This window comes from Paramisgurnus dabryanus, chromosome 4 (assembly GCF_030506205.2).
Source record: "Paramisgurnus dabryanus chromosome 4, PD_genome_1.1, whole genome shotgun sequence".
NCBI lineage: Eukaryota > Metazoa > Chordata > Actinopteri > Cypriniformes > Cobitidae > Paramisgurnus > Paramisgurnus dabryanus.
Window position 1 is genome coordinate 15,508,178 of NC_133340.1, and position 23,980 is coordinate 15,532,157.

Consider the following 23,980-nt stretch of genomic DNA (forward strand, 5'->3'; position numbering starts at 1 on the left):
GCTTGTTGTGGAAAAGGCACTGAACTGGGGGAGGTTGGGGTGAACAAAAAGTGATGTCATGACTAGGCATGTGTTGTTGCATTTTGTTAAGAGATGTCAGGTACAAACTGACAAATGAGGTTGTATGCCACTACAATACTAAATCGTGATCAAGAGCCTATGAAATTGACCTGACACTTTTTTTTATTCTCATCACTGTTTCAACTTACCTCATTTTCTTTCTTTCTCTCTCCCTCTGATGCAATTGGCTTAGAGTGTTCAACAGTTTGTATGATAGTTTTTGTAATAAAAACAAACTCGATGAGAGCACACATTTGGCACCAGTCCATGCATGTCCCTTTACAATCTTTCATTAACATTAGCAGAGAATTAATTAAGGAGAAGTAGCTGTAAGATTTAAGTTTAAAGGTTTTGCATTCACATATTATTTTTTTTATGGAAACGATTTTAGTCAAAGGTAAAGGATATGAAATTACCGTGGGCTGATTTTGGGTTTAGTCAAAGCTTGTTGTCCGACTTCACCCTTTAAAACCTTTCTTGCATCAGATTTCATATACATGTATGCACTTATATCAGTGAATTATGTACTATATTGCAAAACGTAAATGTGTCTATGAACTACCTGTTTAATATCTTATGAGGGGAAATGAATCCATAAACTTGCAGTTGCACGTTTCGCTGTCATAGCGGAAGTTGTGGTCGTCATCAGTAACTCATATCCATGTGAAGAGTTGCTCACTGGTTTGCTCAACTTTGAGCGTCTGAGTAACATCAAATTCACATTAATTTTTATATTTTTCACCACTGGATCAGTAGCGTCAGATGGAGTCGTTCCTGGAGAGCTCCTCCAGCTCATATGACGGTAACCCCGCGACCTGCGCGCGCACCTGTAAGATCATCATGATCGGAGACGCGGGTGTCGGGAAGACCTGTCTGACTCACCGCTTTTGTACCGGACACTTTCCCAGCAGAACCGAGGCCACGATCGGACTCGACTTCCGCGAGAAACTTCTTGAGATCGAAGGCGAGAGAATCAGAGTAAGACAACTATGGAAAACTATCTATTTGGGTGCAGCAGCACCCTGCAGATAAATTACAACAGAAACCAACGAAATGTTAACGGATTTTATGTTGTATTGGTTTTAATGTACGCTATAATGGTCTTTGCTTATGGTTTGGGTTTTTTATTGATGGGATGTTAACGTTACTGGCGGTCGGATGAACCAAAATTATCCTACATAAAGAAATTTTGTAACGGTCTTAACGGTAAACAGCTGATGATTTTAATGTACCAATACAATTTGTTATTTTCAACAGAGCAGGCTTGCACACAAAAGAAAGTTTAATTAATCTGATAAACAAAACTGACGCAAACTGTATTTTTTGCCTAAACATCTATTTTCTGCATGTGTTTCGGGTATTTTCCTTGCAGTACGTGCCAGGGGAAATACTCGTGAATTCCGTGGAGGAACAAGAGCGGCACGCGGGATTTAACACGTGCGCTGATGTGATTAAATTGAGGAATTGGAATCTACATTGAAAAACAGAAGCGCTCTTAAACCACGACCATCAAACAACAAACTAAAAAAATTAGACCTTATTTAATATTGTCCATTATCCAGCTATACAGGTTTTGGGCCAGGGACCCCTTACAGAAATTCTCCCGAAGTCCCCATCCCCTTATAATAGCATAATTATTATGCTTGTGCCCACCACAATTTGTGCTATGCGATGCTTTTGAACTACTATTATAAAAACCCAAGAACTTAATTCTAGTAACTCACGTTTTTGTTTATCAGTATTAAATTGGTCTTATGTTACCACATAGGGGATTTCAACCAGAATGTTGTTTTGTTCAAATTGCATTTGGACCCAGCAACAATGTTACTTTTCAAATAATCTTAAAGTCTTGTAAAACATCAACAGTAACAGGACATAGTTTCCCAGACGTGCCTTATGCCAGACTAAATGTATGCTGTGTTAACTAATAAAAACTTGCACTGATCTTAAAATACATCAGTGCCATTGTTTTAACTTAAAGGAAAACACCACCGTTTTTCAATATTTTACTATGTTCTTACCTCAACTTAGACGAATTAATGCATACCCATGTTAATTCAGTGCATGCACTTAATCTTTGTACAGTGCGTCGTGAATGTGTTAGCATTTAGCCTAGCCTCATTCATTCCTTAGGATCCAAACGGATGAATTTAGAAGCCACCAAACACTTTCATGTTTTCCCTATTTAAAGACTGTTACATGAGTAGTTAAACGAGTAAGTATGGTGGCACAAAACGTGGCAATTTCAAGCGGATAAAAATGAGAACTATATTTTATGGCGGAAGAGCACTGAGTCTGCAGCACTTTGACCTTGGGCGCGATAATATTGACAGAAGTTTGAGCGAGGGGGAGTAGTCAAGAGTGATGATGTTACTGTGCGCTAGGGCTGTGACTGTGGCATTTTTTTACCACCACGATGGTAATGCACAAATTCACCACGGTGGTTATAGATTGTGTGTGAGTGGGGGGTGTGCGTGCATGCGCGTATGTGCATGTGCACATTGATGCATATAGATCTTATACATAATGCATACATATATTTTGAAATATAAAAATGTAAACAAGGATCAGATATGCAGTTTTTAACAAAGGTGCGTGTTAATAGGCGCCAAATTCTATCTCCGCCGGTGGGTGCTCGTCACAGCGTCAAGGAACTTAGCAAATAAAGACACTCTGAAGCGCCCATGCGCTTTGAAGAGTAGGAAAGCGGCACGGTCACGTTTTCTGCGTGGTTTTAGACGCGACATGTGAAGTAAATGTGAAGCAATTGTGCGTATGTGCTTGGCCATTTCGGTGGCTGCTTGAGCCGAGCCCCGGAGCACCCTGGGGATTGGCGCATATCTGCGTGTTTATTGTAGCACTTCCACTCATGAAATAACTCAACAAGAAGTGAGAAACCTTTTTGGGTGTATAATGTTTCCAGACGCGCTGAAACGCGTTCTTTGAGTGACCAAGAGACTCAATCCGAAGGCTGCAGCCTCTGGAGGTCACATATGCAGGCTGTATATGTCATCAAGCCTGGTTTATTATTTTCAGACATTTGCAAGTCATAAGCATGATGTAATGAAATGAGACAGTCTTGATGATGTATGCAGCTTTCAAATGCGATCCCAGAAGGCTACAGTCTTCGGATTAAGAAATGGCCAATATCTTGCCTCATTGTTACGCCCCCAAGCCAGCGGGTCATCACTGATATAATTTGCCTTCCCTTGCAAATAGCGCATTAACTCCATGTCTGCTGGCTGTTTGTGTTAAAACGAACCTGAAGACATCTCACTGGGCGAGATTGTACTTTATATTTTTCATAATTTGTGACATGCTCACCACCGCAGGGCGCACTTCCCGACCGCGGGTCGCACTCTACCACCGCGGTGGTGTGGTGGTAATTACAACCGTCCCAGCCAGCCCTACTGTGCTATTACTTAGTTCTTAGTACTTAGTTATTTTAGGACATTTAAGTAGTTTTACAAACAAATCTTACAAAAAACAATACTAGTGTGCATCTTGAGACAAAACATTGACACTGATTAAGATATGTTTTGGCCAAGATGTTTATAAATGAAGGCAGCATGCGTTCTAGGATAAACCATGTCTGGGAAATCGACCCTAAATGTTTCAACTTCCCTCACCTATCTTAATAAAACCAAATTGGTTCAGGGATCATGGTTCGTTACAAGTTCAATGAAAAAAGAATAAGGAACAAATACTAGTGATCTTTTCATTTATTTTTAAAAAGCAGTAGTGCAAATTACAGTTTGTTTCATCTCAGGCATTAAGTTCATCCAGGAATAGTTCACCCAAAAATGAGTATTTTGTCTTAATTTACTCACTCTCATGTTGTTACAAAACTTTGTTTTGATGAACACAAAGAAAGATATTTTGAGAAATGTTTGTAAACAAACTGATCACAAGCCCCATTGACTTCCATAGTATTCTTTTTCCTACTATGGATGTCAGTGGGGCTTCTGATTGGTTTGGTTACAAACATTCCTCAAAATGTGATCATCGATGCAAAATAATGTATAGACTCTTTTCAATAAAGTATAGACAATTTGATAGTTAAAAAATAAGGATTTTGAATAAAATTACTAATAAAAGTCAATAAATCCATATTTGTCAACAATTTATTTTTAAGAGGATGCCCAATTACCTTTTTATTTAAATAGATTCAGGCCAATGTAGATATAACCCTATGGTTAATCTTTTTATCTCCAGGTGCAAGTGTGGGACACGGCTGGTCAGGAGCGTTTTCGCAAATCCATGGTGCAGCACTACTATCGCAATGTACATGGAATCGTCTTTGTCTTTGATGTCACTAACCCTTCTAGTTTCTGCAATCTGCCGTCATGGATGGACGAGTGCCGCCAACACTGTCTTGGTCTCGATGTACCCCGTGCTCTTGTTTGCAATAAGGCCGACCTGGCTTCATCGGCTACCTCTGTTTTAATTGAACAGGCTCGTCACTTGGCTGAAGTCCACAGAATGTCTTTTTTCCTTACTTCAGCTAAAGGTCACAGAGAGGAAAAGTTGGACAGCATCTTCGTGACCTTGGCACAGAATGCAAAGAGACAGAGAGGACAGGGTGTGAATGGATGCGTGTTGGTGTCTAGGAGAGCAGAGGCAGAGAGCTTCAAAATTTCAGCGAGAGGCAAAATAAAGGAAGATGAAAGGAAGTTGGACTGCTCTTGCTAATAGAAATTTGTATTTAAGAGTGGTTCGCATATTTCAAAATGCTTACTTTGGTAAAAAGTTGCATGGTAAAAAGCAACCATGTCAAGAATGACAGGTTAGTGGTCATATCTTAGGCTGATGGCATTAAGGGTGTTTTCCATATCAGCATGTAGAGATTGAAATCGAGTCTAGGCTCAGAAACATAGGTAAGAATGTATGGTTTAAAGTAGGAATATACTGCCGTATGATGATATGCTCATGTGCTCATATGTTTGATATTGCTATCGATATTGGAAAATAATTAAATTTTTTAGGAAGTCTATCAGGGAGTCAGAATCAAGCTTAGCCTTTTTGCCAGAATAATGGGTTGTAAAGTTAGGTCAGTTCCTCTAATATAACTATATCAAATATGGGGCTTTCTGCAGTCCTAGAGATGTAACAATAACCAGTTTAATGGTTAACTGCGATAAAAATGTCCAACAATTAGTATTACAGCGTTATTTTTTTTATTACATTTAACCGTGTCACGACTCGAAAAACCCTGTCCAGCATCAACTAACTTAAGCAATAACGTGAGACAAACACATTCATTCATGTCTGCTTCCATGTGATTGTGACAGTGAATTTTAAACAGAAATCTAGTTGTACTGACACATGTTTACATAAATTTTCTTTAGACAGATTCATCTTTTCTACTAATTTTCCATTTAAATGATGTGATCTGATGAGTTTAAAGCTCCTTTCGTTTTTTTTCTTCCGCGATTGTTGTGAGCACAGGTGTCGTGCAGCTCCCTCCTGGGTCATAAAGTACACAAAATTTTACAATTTTTACATTTCTAGAAATTGTTCACAAACCATTATAATATAAGGATAATTGTGGTTATTTTGGTCACCATAACCGTGATGTAAAATTTTCATACAGTTTCATCTTTACACTAGATTAAATGGCTTCGTTTTGAATCTGGAGATGTCCACAACCTGTTTTATAAAACTATCTACAGGTTAAGAAGAAGGCCAGTTTTTATCACTTAAAACATTTATGTCATTGATATCTGAATTGGATTTCCTATATTTGTTTTCACTATATTTGTGTTGTCTCTTTGTTTGTTTCCTGTAAATTGTATCTGTCTGAAACTAACTAAAGACTAACCGACACATTTAAACATCCCTCAGTATGTAAAATTCAATAAACATAAAAATCTGGGCTAATTGTTTGTGTTTAAATTCTTTCCGCTAGGTGTTGGATAAATAAATCTAGCAAAGCTTAAATTTGATCATGATTACATTTATTATTACTTCCAGATCACAAAAAACTAATCAACAAGAAACTTAGTCTGAATTATGTCTAAATTCACATAAAAAAATTAAAATAATATCAGTGATTCTAGAGAATTTGGATAAAACAGGTTTAAATTTTGAAAAAAAGTTAGTTAAATTACAAAATCTGAAGGTATTTCATTATAGACCAAGGTCTTGGCTGTTCAGCAATTTTCCGGTGCAACCTCTTCTGTTTGTATTTTTTCATGAATAGCCGTTTTTCCAGTTATTACTCATACAACGTTTACTTTAAGCCTAAATAGAAAAAGTAATGATTTTTTTTTATTTAATAAACATATTTTTGTATTAAGAGAGACTATTAATTTAATATCTCAACAGCACTGAAGAAACATATTGTAAGCATATTCATTTAAAACAAATAAAACTCAGTGTAACGGTGGTGACAGTGGCCTCATTAAAACATACAATTCCAAAATGTATACCACTCAAGTCAATGGCTTCTTGCTTAAACTTTATGTAAATATTTGGTCCAAAAATTAACAATCCTGAGCACAGTGATGAACAAATATCAAATCATAACTTCCTAAAATACATAAAACCTGACAGAAAAGACAAATAAACTGATGGTGCTGACATCTGACGGTGGTGACAAAAACTTACTCTTTTACATGAAATAGATGAGTTGTTCACATTAGCCATCTTGTTTCCCTTCTGTTGCTAGCTACTTCAGACCTCTTCTTAAAAATTATAAATTATAAATTTCATAATCTAATCTAATATTTTTATACAAAGATGACAGTGTTGACATGTTATGGTTGTCACAGTAGCAGTGTCCAAAAATATTAACAAGTTTAAGAGAAAATAGCAAACATACAGAAACTTGAAGCATGCAGTAGAGCTGAAGGTTTGAAAATGGGCACCTCAGGAATGCAGTTGACCCTGTAGTTGTCTGATTTTATTGCTTTTTATAAATATCTGACGGTGGTGACGAATATGTGGGACACATTTTGAGCAATCACAAAATAATAGTTAATATTGTTCAAAACTCACTGTTTGTAGTTTTTAATACAATTTACAATGTACTCTTTCATGTGGTAAATATATTATTCAATTCAGTTATTACTTTTGGCTTTTTTAATCAAGTTGAAATGATTATCTCGTAACCGAGGACAGCTGATTTTGTAGGCAATGGGCCAGCATATAATCATTAAATTAATAAAAAATAAAAATAAACCTATAAAAGAACCTTACATATGTGCAAAGGACCCCCTGATTATAACATTGATTCTTTTTCTTCATAAAAATGTTATTAATTTCCAACAGAATTAGCACTTTTCTTAGTGGGACATGTTTTTGCCAAATTTTCAAGAATCAGTGAAATGATAGTGAGCACACAGTTGACAATTGAATTCCATCAAATAAGTTTTTCCTACTATGTAAGTCAATGGTTACAGTCAGCTGTGTGCTTACCATCAGGTTTAGAACAACATAAGGATGAGAAAATTATGACAGAATTTTCCTTTTTGGGTGAACTATCCCTAAGCTTTAAAACGGCTGACAGTTAGTATGTAAGCATATAATGTTTGTTCATGTTTGTAATGTACGATTGACTGTGTGCTGTGTATATATATATTGTGCCTGTTTGGTTCATAAAAACGTGCATATGTTTATACAAAGAACAAGATTTTAAAAGACTCATGAGGCACTTCTTAATTTAATGTATTGTAAATGATAATAATACCCCTGGCTCAGTGTCATTTTTTGTTGTTAAAGGAGTCATGTTATCCAATTTCATGTTTTCCATTGTCTTTAGAGTGGACACGTTGACGCTGACTTGACGAAGTCGCGTTGACACGTTGACGCTGACTTGACGAAGTCGCCTTGACACGTTGACGCTGACTTGACGAAGTCGCCTTGACACGTTGACGCTGACTTGACGAAGTCGCCTTGACACGTTGACGCTGACTTGACGAAGCCGCGTTGACACGTTGACGCTGACTTGACGAAGTCGCGTTGACACGTTGACGCTGACTTGATGAAGTCGCCTTGACACGTTGACGCTGACTTGACGAAGTCGCCTTGAGATGTTGACGCTGACTTGACGAAGTTGCTTTGACACGTTGACGCTGACTTGAGCAAGACGCGTTGACACGTTTACGCTGACTTGACGAAGTCGCCTTGACACGTTGACGCTGACTTGACGAAGTCGCCTTGACACGTTGACGCTGACTTGACGAAGTCGCGTTGCCGCTGACTTGACGAAGTCGCGTTGCCGCTGACTTGACGAAGTCGCCTTGACGCTGACTTGACGAAGTCGCCTTGACGCTGACTTGACGAAGTCGCGTTGCCGCTGACTTGACGAAGTCGCGTTGCCGCTGACATGACGAAGTCGCGTTGACGCTGACTTGACGAAGTCGCCTTGACATGTTGACGCTGACTTGACGAAGTCGCCTTGACACGTTGACGCTGACTTGATGAAGTCGCCTTGACACGTTGACGCTGACTTGATGAAGTCAAGTTGACATGTTGATGCTGACTTGACAAAGTCGCGTTGACGCTGAGTTGACAAAGTCGCGTTGACACGTTGACGCTGACTTGACAAAGTCCCATTGTCACGTTGACGCTGACTTGACAAAGTCGCAATGACACTATATATATATATATAAAAAAGTAATAATTGAATTGAATAATATATTTACCACATGAAAGAGTACATTGTAATATGTATTAAAAACTACAAACAGTGAGTTTTGAACAATATTTACCATTATTTTGTGATTGCTCAAAATGTGTCCCACATATTTGTCACCACCGTCAGATATTTATAAAAAGCAATAAAATCAGACAACTACAGGGTCAACTGCATTCCTGTGGACCCTATTTTCAAACCTTCAGCTCTAGTGCATGCTTCAAGATCACTCAAGCTCCTGTATGTTTGCTATTTTCTCTTAAACTTGTTCATATTTTTGGACACTGCTACTGTGACAACCATAACATGTCAACACCATCATCTTTGTAAAAAAAATAGATTATTAGATTATAGATAAGAAGGGGTCTGAAATAGCTAGCAACAGAAGGGGAAACAAGATGGCTAATGTGAACAACTCATCTATTTTTTAATCCATATTAAGTTTTGGTCACCACCGTCAGATGTCACCACCGTCAGGTTTTCTGTCAGGTTTTATGTATTTTAGGAAATTATGATTTGATATTTGTTCATCACAGTGCTCAGGATTGTTATTTTTTGGACCAAATATTTACATAAAGTTTAAGCAAGAAGCCATTGACTTGAGTGGTATACATTTTGGAATAATGAGGCCAATGTCACCACCGTCAGATTAGTGTCACCACCGTCAGACGGAGTTTTATTTGTTTTAAATGAATATGCTTACAATATGTTTCTTCAGTGCTGTTGAGTTATTAAATTAATAGTCTCTATTAATACAAAAATATGTTTATTAAATAAAACAAATCATTACTTTTTCTATTTAGGCTTAAAGTAAATGTTGTATAAGTAATAAATGGAAAAATGCCTATTTTATGAAAAAAATACGAACAGGGGAGGTTGCACCAGTAAATTGCTGAACAGCCAAGACCTTGGTCTATAATGATATACCTTCAGATTTTGTGATTTAACTAACTTTTTTTTTTTTTAAAACTGTTTTATCCAAATTCCCAAGAATCACTGATATATAGGAAGAGTTTGGTTCCAAAACACAATAAACGCCATTTTTGAAAAAAATGAGTTACTGCCAAAATCAGTGTTATATCAGGTCAGTGTTTAAAAGTAAATTCTTAATTTTATGCAAAATCCAATATCCGCTGTGTTATTCTGTCATCTTTTCTCCCATTTTTCCCAAAACACAATAAACGCCACTCCTTCTTTTCTACAGAATGCAATAAATCCGCTCCACCACATAACAGCGCACCATTCCACGCAATGTAAACAAACAATGGTGGCGCGTTGAGTACACAGAGTCCTAGTTTTCCTCATCTACTTTGTACTTCGTGATCAACAAACAAACAAAAACAAAATAATACTTTAATATTGATAAACCTGTGGTGGCTTTCTGTGACAGGAAAGAAACGTAAGCCATCAACATCTAATAATTTACGCGAGAGGCACTCGGGAGATGATTGCTTGTTCTCCCGACAGCATCTAGCTTCTCTCGTCCTAACACATTGACCCCAGGGGATTTTATGAAAAACTTTCCATAATTTAACTCAAAGTCAACGAGAATCACAGCTGAACGCTGTGAAAAATTTTAAGCGACGACGTCAAGTGTAACCGCAGCAATAACAGTGTTCCTAATATGGCAAAGTAAGTGTTTTGATTAATGCCATTAATGTTTATTTTTTAAATCACTGTGTACAACTGTTCAAGTAAATGAATATAAAATGGCAAAAATGAATGCACATTTATACATTGATTGAATAGATTCATAGAAAAAAAACGTCATGGATTCATTGGATTTTGAGGAAAAAATAATTCGTTTTTATAATAAATCTTTGAAAATCAAGTTATGGATTTGAATGTTTTATGTTTTTATAACCTAAAGATGCTATGTGAAAGTTTGTAACAGAAAATGGTGGTTTTCATCTTGTCACTATATGCAGTATGCACATGTGCAGGGCTGGACTGGTAATCTGGCATACCGGGCAAATGCCCGGTGGGCCGACGTCCTTGGGGGCCGGTGAATATAATATGATTTTTTTTATTGGCCAACGACCGGCCCATAAAGAAGGGACAGCGGCCCATTGGTTCATTTTCCATACTGACACTAGGCTGGCCCAATCATCTCTTAACAAGCTCCACCCCTCCCCTTCTGTTTCTTGTGTCAGATGGACAGTCACAAGAAACAGAGAGCGATGAAACGAGAACGATGATCTGACACAAGAAACAGAGAGCGAGTATCATACAAACGTATCATACATCTCACACTATTTTTGTCTGACCAGCCACTCGTACATCGCGCAACGCAGCCCGTTGCTTTCTTTCTTTTTTTGTGTTAATGTAATTCATTAATGGGGCTAAAAGGCGCGGTGGGAATGTACTGCATTTTCCAAAAAAGTAAGTGTAAGATGTATGGTTCTTTTTTTTGACATTTGGCTAGACCAATCACAACTTTTAGCACATTTTATAAAGCATGCAGCGTCAGTGTGCATCTGTCAAAATAAGAGACGACTGAGAACTGAGTGGACGTGCGGTAAGCAGAACTGCATCTAAAACACTTTTGATCACAGTTTTTATCAAACATATTTTACTAATTTCAAACCAAATTAATCTTAATAACTACCATTTATTTAGTAAATAAGGCATTTATAAGTAATACATTATTGTTAATGATGGCTGGCTGGAGAAAAAAGCACCTTATTTTCAGGTGTGCAGAATTATTAGCCACATTTTCTTTTAAATTTAAAATGGGCCAAAAAAATTTTTAACACACACACTGGAAATTCATTATTTAATGTCCATAAGAAAGATGCCATGCATGGAAATTGCTAAATTGAGGTGTGACCATTATACAAGAAATCCTGATTCGTGCAGCAAGGGCATAATATAGGATGAAAGGAAAAGATATACAAAATTAATGTTGGGTATTAAAATTACTGTGTTTTGGAATTGGTAAAAGGTTTTAAAAAAAAGTGATCAAAATATTCTGCACACACTTTAATGGGACGCGTGGCTCTGCCGCAAGACTGCGACTTCATTGTAACATTTATCAGGTCCCAGTGTTATCATAAGGTGTTCAGAATGGTTAGTTTAAACATTGTGCACTCACTGGCTTATACTATTATTTTTAAAACCTGCTATTTTTAAAAAAGTCTTTTACAGCGCTTACATTTTTGTAATGTCACGTGTCAGGTCTTATACTTTTCTACTTTATCATTATACAGTATGGAGTTGGTAGTCAAGGTTTCACAAAGATTTGTGATCCTATGTAGTGGGCCGGTCGGGGCCAAAATGCCAGGGCCAATTTTTGTCCCAGTCCGGCCCTGCACATGTGTCAACCAACCCCCAAATCAGTGTGTCAACCAACCCCACCCACATTGGAACACACCAATTAACTGAAATGATGTTATCCACATAGAATCACTCAGAAACTTTTAAATTTCATGTCAAAATATAGGTGATCCTATCTCTATCAACTGAAATCCTTACATTTTTTATATCTCTATATCTTTTTTTTTTTTGACACTGTAAAATATAAAAAAATATTCAATATTCAAAAAAAATTCAAAAATACTTCAAGCTTCAGAATGAGACAAAAGTGTTAAACCACAAAAAATCTATCTGTCATATGTTTTAAATGTCAAGAACGCATATAAAAGGGTTTAATGAAAAACAAACTAAAATATAATCCATTATTTGATGAAGTCTTCAATGTGCCTTTCTTTGGGGTTGAACTGTTGTTTAGGATTTTTTCCTTTTTAGTAAATAATGTGTAGCACCTGAAACAACAGCGATATCACAACAAAAAGTAGAGGTTTTGAAGATTAAAAATTACTTACTGCGGTTCATGGGTAAAAAAATCTTTACATTCATCACAACAGTGTTTACGTTTAAATTAAACACAAAATCTGATTACAGTTAAAAATACAGTTCCTTCACAAAAATGCTTTAGTTCAGTTTTAAAAATTACAAATAAAACCACAAGGCTGTGCTGGTGCCATTCCACATTGCTCAAGTAAAATCTCATATGACTGCTATCAATTTTAATATCTATGTGATCTTTGCTGTCTCGTATACTTCGCCCTGTGTGAGAGTGCCCACAGGAAAGCAGTGGCGGGAGCTGAGGCATGCGCGCGTGTGCCAGTCAGAGTGAGAAAGGAAGCAGTGAGTTTTCACATTTTTGACATCACATAAAGGAAGAGAATATCATACGACTGTTTAATGCATGCTTTTGTCTTTTTTTTTTCTTCAGTTTTTACTGTTGTTATCGATTATCAGCTAGCCTATAGGTGATGATATCCAAGGATAAAGTCCGAGGCGCATCGCACGTTTTGGACTGTTAAATGTATTATTTGCAACAAATGAAGATAGCATATAATTAAAATTTGAGACAAAGTGCATCTAAATATCAGACGGAATGCAGTTTATACTGTTTGCTGCAATAGTGCTGTTTGCACGCGACCTCGCCGCAGCCAAGCCGAAGATGAAATGCCCATCCAGATGTGATGTGAGTAAATGTCCGAGCCCAAGCTGCCCGAGCGGGTACGTGCCCGATGATTGCAACTGTTGCCTTGTGTGCAGTCTGAGTGAGGGCGCACTGTGCGGTCGTAAGGATGACCCTCCGTGCGGCGATGGCCTCGAATGTAAATATCCAGCTGGCAAGCGTCTTACCAAGGGTACCTGCCAGTGTAAGACAGCATATAGAGTGTGCGGCAGCGATGGGAAGACCTACAGTAATGTATGTAAAATGAGAAAAGCCGCGCGTAAAGCGCAACAGAAGGAACTCTCCATAATAACCCTAAGGCACAAGGGTTCATGTACATCATCCCGTTCAGGTCAGTCATTGATCAATCAGTGCAACTGCTCTTTTATTTCTCTTGATTTTTGAAATTTCTGTTAAATGGTTAATTTTGACTGGCAACGAAAAGCCTAATATAGTGGTAACTGACATCTATTACTACTGTAAAACTTGTTAAACAAAACTGTAATAAATGTAACCTGTACCAGTCCATTTATTCATATAGCCTAATCAATACATTCATTGGCTTTTGACAGCAATTCCTGTCAAACAAAAGTTACTGTAGCACTAAAAGTTTAGTAGCCACCACCAGTGGCACTAATGTACAACAAATAACCCTTTACTTTTGCATGATGCTGCATCCTAATAGTTTTCATTGTAAAGCTGCTATTGTGTGCCTAAAAAGATGTATTTGGATATTTTGTGTAGAGGGCTTTAATCTCATAAGACCTGGATGACCTGGTGATCACATTTTTTTGTTGTTTGCACCATAATAATTAATTCTGTGTAACTGGAAACTGTGGTACACAATCATGGACAATTACACTGCTTCATTTTCAAAGAAAATATTTGGTTATTATATTTTTTGGTTCTTCCTAACCCAAAAATTGCTTGTAGAAATCTGAAAAAAAAAGCTCGGGTCTTAAAAGGTTACAGACCATCTTAACCTTATTTTTAACATCCCTTCTGTTCTTCACACATTGATGTTCAGTTGAGTCAGTTGGCTGACTGTCCTCCACTGGGTTTGATTTCCTGTATGTTATTAACTTTTGCCTCATTTAGGCTTCTGGGAATGTATAACATGGTCTGTAATTGCTTTTTTAGGATATTAGATGGACATAGTTCATATAATTACAACCTTTTGATTTCAGCTGGAGTCAGTTTTTTTAAACCTTTGAGTAAACTTGCCCTACAATGAGGGTGACTTTTTAATATTTGGTACGATTTAGACAGAACAGCACTCTTCCTCTTAAATGTGATCATCATTTACTCTTTATTCCGTAACCAAACAGAACAGAAGCCCCATTGACTTAATACAATACTATGGAACTATGGGGCATCTAATACTTGAAATTCAAAACATGCAACACTGTTTATAGATTCAGTTTAAAACTTTTGAATAAAGGAAAGAATTAGAATCTAAGGCTGCCATAGTATCTTGAGTCAGGCCAACAAAATATTAGGAAAGTATACGTGCAGACGGGCAGTGATCCAAATAATTACAATGGTCTAAATTACCACCACACACCACTGATATTTAAGATGGTTTCTAAACATAATCAATTCGATTTTTTTTAAATAGCGCCTTTCACCATTGTTTATTGCTCCAAATCAGCTTTACATTAATAAAAAGAAAACACAGACAAATCAGAGGAAAACAAAATGAAGAAAGTACAGCAGCTAAGAATAAACAGTGTACTAGTATGTAACTTATAAGAGAAAGATCTAAGTTATGCTAATGTCAGATGACTCCCCAGGGGTACAAAAAACTCCTAGGAGAAAAACCCTGTGAGAAAAAAGTCCTAGGTAGAAAAAACCCCTAGAGAGAGAGAGACAGACATAGCTGATCTTATAGAAATATGACCATTTGTGTTATGATATATTCCAGTACAATACCTCTTGATGTGCATTATATCGTCCGCGGGAAGACGCACTGATTACCGTCTACACACTAATCTTGTGATCGATATAATAGCATACGATTTTTGAAGGGTTACGAATCAAAACAACTCACCCTTCGCGTAAAACACAAGCAAGATCAGCATCTATGTCTAGTTAAATGTTGTAGCGAAGCTCTCTACATCCAGATAATGCAACACCGATATTGATCCTCATTCTTTCTCTCGTCTTGTTCCAAACTTTTCTTGGGTCATTTGGTTGGCCCGTACACTTACGGGAGTTGTCTTTGCTGACACAACCAGCGGCAGACGGTAAACAGTAATCGTAGACCATAAACAACAGCGTAGTCCGACAGGCGGTAACGCATACTTCCGCATTTCTCCACGACACTGTTGTCATGTGTTTTTTACATCAGTAAAGGCGGTAACAAAGAGGCTGTTTACACTTGGCATTAACATGCGTTTCATTGATCGGATCACAAGTGGACGACGTTAATGCCAGGTGTAAACAGTGTTCAAAACGTTTTGAGCTCGTCCACTTTCGACCACTTTCAACCACATTCAGAGGTAGTTGAAAACCCTTTAGATCGGATTGCTTTTGTAGTGTAAATGCACATGTGGTTGAATGTGTTCGAACAGCCACACGCGACCGCCTTCTCTCCGCCCATTTATCTAATATGAAGTTTTACGTCTTTTTTTAACTTCTGGCGTGAACACACGGTGAACAGCGCTATTTTTAGCCTTTCATTGATAAAACTAAAGCAGCTGATCACCGCAGTTTCATTTTGAAAGCGTGTGAAAGTTGCGCGATCATATTTCATCAACTGCGCAGAAAATTCAGAGAAAGCTCTAACATTTACATGTACAAAACAGTGTGCAGCATGTTTACTTACAACAAAAGCAGTGGACTCTTACATAATATTAGTTTGTGTCCATATAAACTCATCATTACTCCCGCTCTCGTTTGAATGACAGCAGAGAGACTCGCCCACCATCTCACAGACCCCCCCTCTCAGTATTCAGGAAAGAAACGGTCGAAAGTGGACAAAAGAGACGGATTTAAATACCAAGTGTAAACGTTGTTATGTGTCTCTCTCATCCATTTGTGATACGATCGATGAAAACACATCTTAATACCAAGTGTAAACAGCCCCATTGGGTCACGTGGAAATTAACGTCATTGACAGGCGACTGCACTGCCCCTTGTCACTGTTTAGAATGGCAATTTTCTCATCATTTACAAGTAGTTGAAAACATTATAGATATTGATAGTAATCAGCTGGACAAAATATATAACACTGGCCTAGTGGTTTTTGGATATTTTACTGCAAATATCTTACAAATTGCACCTTTAATGCTATTTCATGCATTCTGACTTATTAACTCAGTTTAACTCAGTAACCCTCATGCTAAACATAAGCAAAGTGTCAAAAAAGGAGTTGAGCTTGTGACGGAGTATTTCTGGGCCAAACTCGCGCCTCCTTTTTCCAACAAGTTTCAGAAAGTTTTTTTTTTCGAACAGGGGTATCCTTTACAACTGATTGACCCCATATTCCTTTTATGGGCCTTTACCCCCAGAAAAGCACGCCTGCCCTGTACGTCAAGTGAGAGCGCGCATTAGCATTGCTACGTCGAGTAGGCATCACTGCACAGACAAATTTGATTTGATTAACACACTTGAAAACGTTTTTAGGATTACTTGGAAAGGAAATGCACAAATACAGTGACTGATTAGCTATGTTGTGTAACTTTTGTTTTTGTTGTAATATTGTTTGCTTGTATAGGCCCTGCACATCTGAAAAGCCCACGGTACAAGTATAATTTCATAGCAGATGTGGTGGAGAAGATTGCACCTGCCGTGGTCCATATTGACCTTTCCCTCAAGTAACTACCATTTAACTTTTTTTTATTGCTGAATCACAATGTGGGTCAATGTAAGAACACTTTATTTAACATATTGCCCTTTTAACTAAAACTACCCCAATAATTTTTACTCTCCCAATACTTTATTTCTTTTGAGATTACTGTAACCATGTCAAACAGTCAAAATGCATTAGTAGGAAACTTAAAGTTATTATCATTTTCATCACTGTGCCATTTCCAGCTAAAATGATGCTTGGCAATTTATAGCATTTTATCATTTGCTTGTGTCCAGTCATCCGCTGTTTGGACGTAATGTCCCGTTGTCAAGCGGTTCTGGATTCATAATGACGCAGTCTGGCCTGATTGTGACCAATGCTCACGTGGTAACCAGCAGAGCAACAGTAACAGGCCGCCAGCAACTCCAAGTGCAGTTACACGATGGCCAAACATATGATGCCTACATCCGAGACATCGACAAAAAGTCTGACATTGCAACCATCAAAATTAACCCAAAGGTGAGAATCATTTTACATTTCTAGTACTTTTTTCAGTTTATAAGACATCTGGGGCAGCACAGTTATCAGCACCGTTACCTCACAACGATAAGGTCACGAGTCCCGGCTAGGTCTGGAGGCTTTTTTGTATAGAGTTTGCATGTTCTCTCTGTGTCAGCGTGGGTTTATTTCTGGTACTCTATTCCTCCCACATTCCAAAAACATGCAGCATAGGTAAAGTGGACATGTCAAATTTTCCTTCCTGCAACATGTGTAAATTCAATTGTTTGTTTAGGACAATTTAATAGTATACTATTCTGTCCGATTTGGCTATTTTTAGCTCGTGACGTTAGGTTTTTGATTTCGTTTTTGATTAAGAAAATAAACTATTTACTCTGTTAGTGTTTCAGAGTAGAGACTGCTTTGGGAATAAACATTTGAGAATGTTCCCACGTCAGAGAGTCTGGAGTGCTTTTAGTTTTTTGGGACTGTTTATAGCAGCTGATGTCATAGTTAACTGCAACCAATACTTTGTTGATAGTAATTAACCTCATTCACAATAAATTAAGATTTGTTTTCCCAATCTGACTGTCAGACTGTATATGACAGTGTAGTCAGTTTTTATCTCAAATAAATCAAACTAATCTAACTTAAAAACGCATATTGTATGCATGTGGTTTCAAATGAGCATGGAAATCATAGCATGCGATGTCTAAACTTGCTATCCGTCTAAAAAAAATATTTTTGTTTCTTTTTTGTTCCGCAGAGAAAATTGCCAGTATTATTGCTGGGTCGCTCTGCTGACCTGAGACCCGGTGAGTTTGTGGTTGCCATCGGCAGTCCTTTTGCTCTCCAGAACACAGTCACGACAGGCATCATCAGCACAACACAAAGAGACGGAAAAGAGCTGGGCATCCATGACTCTGACATGGACTACATTCAGACTGACACCATCATCAATGTGAGACTAAAGATATTGTTTAGCATGACGACTAGGGTTTTATCAAACTTTGAATATTTGACTTTGTCTTTCACTTTTTTTCCAATGGGAAGTATGGAAATTCAGGAGGCCCACTTGTAAATCTAGTAAGTGTGAATTGGTTTCGTTTCACATTCATTGTTAGGACATTGCATTGTTACATTTTAAATATTTATATATATGTTTTTTGTCATGTTAGGATGGTGAGGTGATCGGCATAAACACACTAAAAGTGACCGCAGGGATCTCTTTTGCCATTCCATCAGACCGAATCAATCAATTTCTTAATGAATCTAATGAGAAACAGCAGAAAGGTAAGCAAAAACACTGGCTAGGGTTACACAAAGTAGCCCAAATTGCTGTTTACATTTGCAGTTTAATAGCTCAGAAAGGTTTATTGAGTTATTCATGAAAGTTTAAGCAAAAGTCTCAATTTGGTTTCCATTTAATCTGAGAATTGAGATATCCCCTGTGGTTTTTCTTCAGAACAAAATTATAAGGATTGATCTGTTATGAAGAACTGGGTCTAAAAGTCCAAACATTTACACAAAGTTCTGCCAATTGAAACAAAATTGCCTTGCTACAGAATATGCCACGTCCTTTCAGTTGTATTTATGATATGTATGAAACAGCTCTGTGGTGTCCTTTACTTTGATTTCAGTTATTCACAGGGTAGTCAGGACAAAAGTGCAGTCTGACCCTGTCAAGACTGCCTCAGGTGAGGCATCTAAGTTAATATTTGACATGCAGCTGATTTAACCCTTCTAACAAAAGCGGATGCAATAGGAAAGCCTTTCAAATGACACACTTTTTAAGGCACAAAATGAGCTGCTGTCGTAGGCTTGTTCCTTTTGCTATAGCAGTTAGTGGGAAATTGTATATATTACCTGCTAAATACTAATAAATGATGTGGAATGTATATTACACATGCAAGCCACAATAACATATATGAGTCAATATCACTATAAAATGCCTTTTGCTGTCCTTATCAGAATCACTCAGTCATCATGAATGTAATCAAAAATAATGAAATTCTGAGGTTTTATTATAAATGGCCAAACATTTACACACATACAAGTTCAATGTTAAGTCTCTTGAAATATGTTTTTCCAATTTTAAACCATTTTCTTTGATTGGATGTTTTCTTTGATTTTGGCATGTCCCAGACAGTGCTCAACTAATTTTAGTGAGTGTAAAAAGTGAATAAATGACATAAAATAAAAAAAGACTTAGGGCCCTATTTTAACGATCTGAAACGCAAGTGCGAAGCGCAAAGCGCAAGTGACTTTGTGGGCAGATCTTGGGCGCTGTTGCTATTTTCCCAGCGGGAGAAATATCTCTTGCGCCAGGCACAAATCAGTATGGGGTTGGTCAGAAGTAGGTTCATTATTTATAGGTGTGGTTTGGGCGTAACGTCAAATAAACCAATCAGAACGTCATCCAACATTCCCTTTAAACGCAAGTGCGCAAGTTCCATGGCGGGTTGCTATTATTATGACGGATTTACCAGGCGCACGCCAGGAGCAGGAGCGGTTCACAGCCAAGGAGACCGACGTTCTTGTAAGAGCAGTCAAAGACAGAGAAGTTGTTTTGTATGGGGATGGGAGAAATCCGCCCAAATCAGGGTCGGTTAAACAGGCGTGGGAGGAAATAGCCACAATTGTATCCCACAATTGAATCCCAAGCTTGCCAGCATAAATCGGGCACGCCGTGTAACGGGAGGTGGATCTGCCTCTACACAGGACCTGACGCCAGCAGAGGACATCGCTGCGTCCACCCTCACCCCTGAAAGCCAAGAAACGCAAGCAGTCCAACCCCAAAGTACACTTACAAATCAAGTTCTTATGAAAACATTTTAATTATTATTTACATAAAATAAACGTAATACAGCCACACAACAAACTTAAGAAAATATTTTAATTGTTATTTGCATGATAGTTTTTAGTTCTAGATTAGATAAGCAAATTAGTGAGCTTTGTGCACGCTATACATTATGGTCAAGCATGCGCCCTTAAAATAGCATAATAAACAACGCGCCACTGACTTAAGAATAGTTTTTTCTGGTCAGTGGCGCAATTGTTTTTTGAAACTGGAAAATAGCATCAGGGATGGTTTGCGCCGGAACACGGCTCCTTTTTTGCGCTGAACCGCCCAGGGAGCGCAAGTTCATTCCCTAGTTTGCCGACGTGCGTCTGTGGAGGGAAAAACCCGCTGTGCGCTGGTGCAAAATACAAATGATACATGCGTCACTGACAAAGTCAATTGCGCTAGGTGCAAGATAGGGCCCATAAACGTAAAGTTATTTGATAAAACAAGTCATTTTTTATAATTTATATTCAATTTACATAATAATATTAGGCATTTTGCGCATGTCCCTGAAATTGCTGTCCACCCTGTCATTTTGGGGTAAACGCCCCTTTAAAAACCAACTGATGACATCTTGTCCCCATTTCGTCTTTCTTCAGTAGAGATTAAAACATGTAATGCACACACAGTATCTACATTTATTTCCCTTATTTTCATCATAATGTGTTTGTAGTTGCATGTTGTCAAGCTTAAAATGTACAATCTGTCATTCACTCTAAAAACAAACGGTGCTATATAGCACCAAAAGTGGTTCTTTGCTCGTAATTATAGAAGAACCGTTTTTAGTGCCATATAGCACCGGTGAAGCACCTGTGTAGAACCACATATTGCTATGTAGAACCATATGTGGTGCTATAGTGGTGCTTTATGGCCCCCATATGGTTCTTCACTGGTGCTTCACCGGTGCTATATGGCACTAAAAACGGTTCTTCTATGATTACGAGCAAAGAACCACTTTTGGTGCTATATAGCACCGTTTTTTTTTTAGAGTGATTCATTAACCTAAAACTTTGCAGAAAATCTAAATATGTATTTTAAACAGTCAGCTTCAACAGTGAACCACTTAGCTAACTGCAGCTACATCATGTGTTCATTAAATGTTAAATTCAGCTAAAATGTCCACCCTGTAATGAATTTTTTACATTTAATTTGCATGACAGGGTGGACATATTTTATAGGTTTGTTTGTATGTATGGTGTCTGCTTGCAGTTAATGCATATAAAGTGCTGGAGCTTGACCAATATGCATTTCTAATAGTCTAAGGTTTCCTTAAAGGTGTAGCGGAGGATTTTCTCGAATTTTAGAAAAGAACCGCCTTCTCCACTTTTTAAAAAAATGCAATTGCGCAACACTCCTGATTGACAACTAGGAGGACCAATAGTCTTGATGATCCACCCGGAAAAAGAAAATCCTCTGCAATACCTTTAATACAAAACATATTAAGTTAAATGGAAAATCTCTGATTTTGGGGGGAGAAATTTTACAGTCTCAAAGGCACTTTATAGTGATATCCCATGTGTATATGTACTCCAACTTTAACTGGGGCTGTACCCTTTTAAAAAGTGCTCATATGTGTACCTCAGAGGGACATTTTGTTACCAAATGTATTAAATATCTATACCTAATGGTACATATTGGTATCTTTTACCCCAGTGACCTTTTTTAACCATTTGTAGGCCAGGAGTCTTAATTATGTTGCTAACCATTTATCAAACATACTGTGCCATATAAAGCAATCAGCTTTGCATGACTTTGTCCTAATAACCCAAGAAAATAGTTTACTAGTGAAAAAAATGTGACTTGTATCATGTGAAAATGTTTCAGTTTGACATTGGAGTATACTGTAGGTCAAAATGATAAGTTCGATGAAATCACAAAATACAATGTGTATGAATTAATCAAATAAATAAATATATTGTATGTGCCCTGATCACATCCATCTCATTATTTAATATAACTAAAGAAGTTTATTCTTCTTATTGTAAACTGTGATGTAATCAATAACATTATGTTTGTGCTAAACACATGTGTATGAGCAAGAATCTTATCTGAATTTGTACAAACACAGCCTATAATTTATCTTCCAGACTTACCAAGTTCCAAAAAAAGATTCATTGGAATCAAAATGATCACTTTAACAGAGAAGTAAGTTTTCTCTATCTAACTTTATTTGCCTTGAAACACCTCAATGCTTTAAACAACTTATTTTTTTCCTCAGCCTAGTCCATGGGTTAAAATGGCACAATCCTGACTTTCCAGATGTTGCCACTGGAATTCTTGTTCACGAAGTTGTCCCAGATTCCCCAGCTCAAAAGTATGTATTATAATAATAGCCAATTCGTTCCACTCTGAGCATACTATTGCAAATGATGTGCCAACTACTTTAAATCATCCAGCACTAAACACATCTCTCTTCATTGGTTGGTGTTCTTCACAGAGGTGGGTTGGAAACAGGTGACATTATAGTGAAGTTAAATGGGCACCCATTGGTCAACACAAGTGAATTACTGGAAGCAATTCAAGGAGACACGCCCCTCCTTCTGGAAGTTCGGCGTGGAAATGATGATCTACTATTCAACATTGAACCTCAAATGTTTATGCAGTGACAGAAATGGGAAATCATAGTTGGCTGATGAAGAGAATATCATGAGAAGAAAGATCTGAAGTCTACAGATGTGAGAAGATTGGTCGTCTGAGCTGTTTTGTCATTTAGTTGTCTGGATATTATTAATATAATGCTACTTTATAGTAATTGCTGTAGCATTGTCCTCCTATCACGCCTGAAAAGAAATGAGATAAGAAAATTACTTAAGGAAAATAGTTTTCTTGATAAAAAAGATTAGCAGATGAGAGCTTTATATCAGTCTGGAAAAATGTTAAACTACTGAATATTTAGGGCACATTAAATATAATATTTTATAAATTAGGATATTTGATATATGCTTACAAGTAATGCGCAAATGTTTTTTGCACACAACCTTTGTGAAGGTATATATTTCTATTGAATTTTCAATAAATCTTTGTAAAACTAAACAAGGATGGAGGAGCAGATGTTTAGCATTTTGAAATGTTCTTCTTTTTGATGGAGTCGTTTATGACTCAGAAATTTGCAATAACCTTTTATTTCCAGAGGTATGTGGCGCTTCCAAAAATCAATCTTCATTTCTTCACAGTGTTTGGTGGATTTAGCACCATATTGATGCTAGAACATCAGACCCGCTGTTTCTTGACCATGATGACTGATGATATAGTAAAGTGGTGTTATAAGATCCTCAGTAAGTACAGACAACTCCAACTGCCCTGTTATTGACACCAGAAATATATTGTATTGTCTTTTAGCAGATTCAGACAGATTTTATCAGATGCCCTTAATTCGGTTTAGCTTTGCCTGCCTGATTTTGTCCAGTATGCAAATGATGGTTTAATATTCCAGATCTGGAGAGTAGAAAGTGAAAGTAATGAGGTAATGTCTGTGGAGCAGCTGTTATTTGCGCGAAAACCACCCACCCCCTCCACCAAGCGGGTCATGGTCCAAGAACAAGTTGCACTGCAGCAGTAACTCAAGGTGCTTATTTTTGCTGATCTGGATGTTATAAACTATAGTCTGGGCAGTAAAGTGCAGCATTGTCTCCAATGGGTGAACACTCACCCCTTCTCCATTTATTAAAGTTGCAACTG

The 23,980-nt window shown here is 37.5% G+C and overlaps 2 protein-coding genes across 2 annotated transcripts; both read left to right on the top strand.

Moving 5' to 3' along the window:
• Positions 1-141: 141 nt before the first annotated feature.
• rab33bb (RAB33B, member RAS oncogene family b) lies at positions 142-5,929 on the top strand. The gene is made up of 2 exons (XM_065295629.2): positions 142-1,038; positions 4,276-5,929. The coding sequence occupies exons 1-2, from the start codon at positions 823-825 to the stop codon at positions 4,750-4,752; spliced, it is 693 nt and encodes a 230-aa protein (XP_065151701.2). The 5' UTR covers positions 142-822; the 3' UTR covers positions 4,753-5,929.
• Positions 5,930-12,941: 7,012 nt separating this feature from the next.
• Positions 12,942-23,269, top strand: htra3a (HtrA serine peptidase 3a). Its single transcript, XM_065295870.2, has 9 exons — positions 12,942-13,518; positions 16,885-16,984; positions 17,256-17,478; positions 18,224-18,418; positions 18,511-18,543; positions 18,636-18,750; positions 22,390-22,447; positions 22,521-22,616; positions 22,740-23,269. The coding sequence occupies exons 1-9, from the start codon at positions 13,101-13,103 to the stop codon at positions 22,906-22,908; spliced, it is 1,407 nt and encodes a 468-aa protein (XP_065151942.1). The 5' UTR covers positions 12,942-13,100; the 3' UTR covers positions 22,909-23,269.
• The last annotated feature ends 711 nt before the right edge of the window (positions 23,270-23,980 follow it).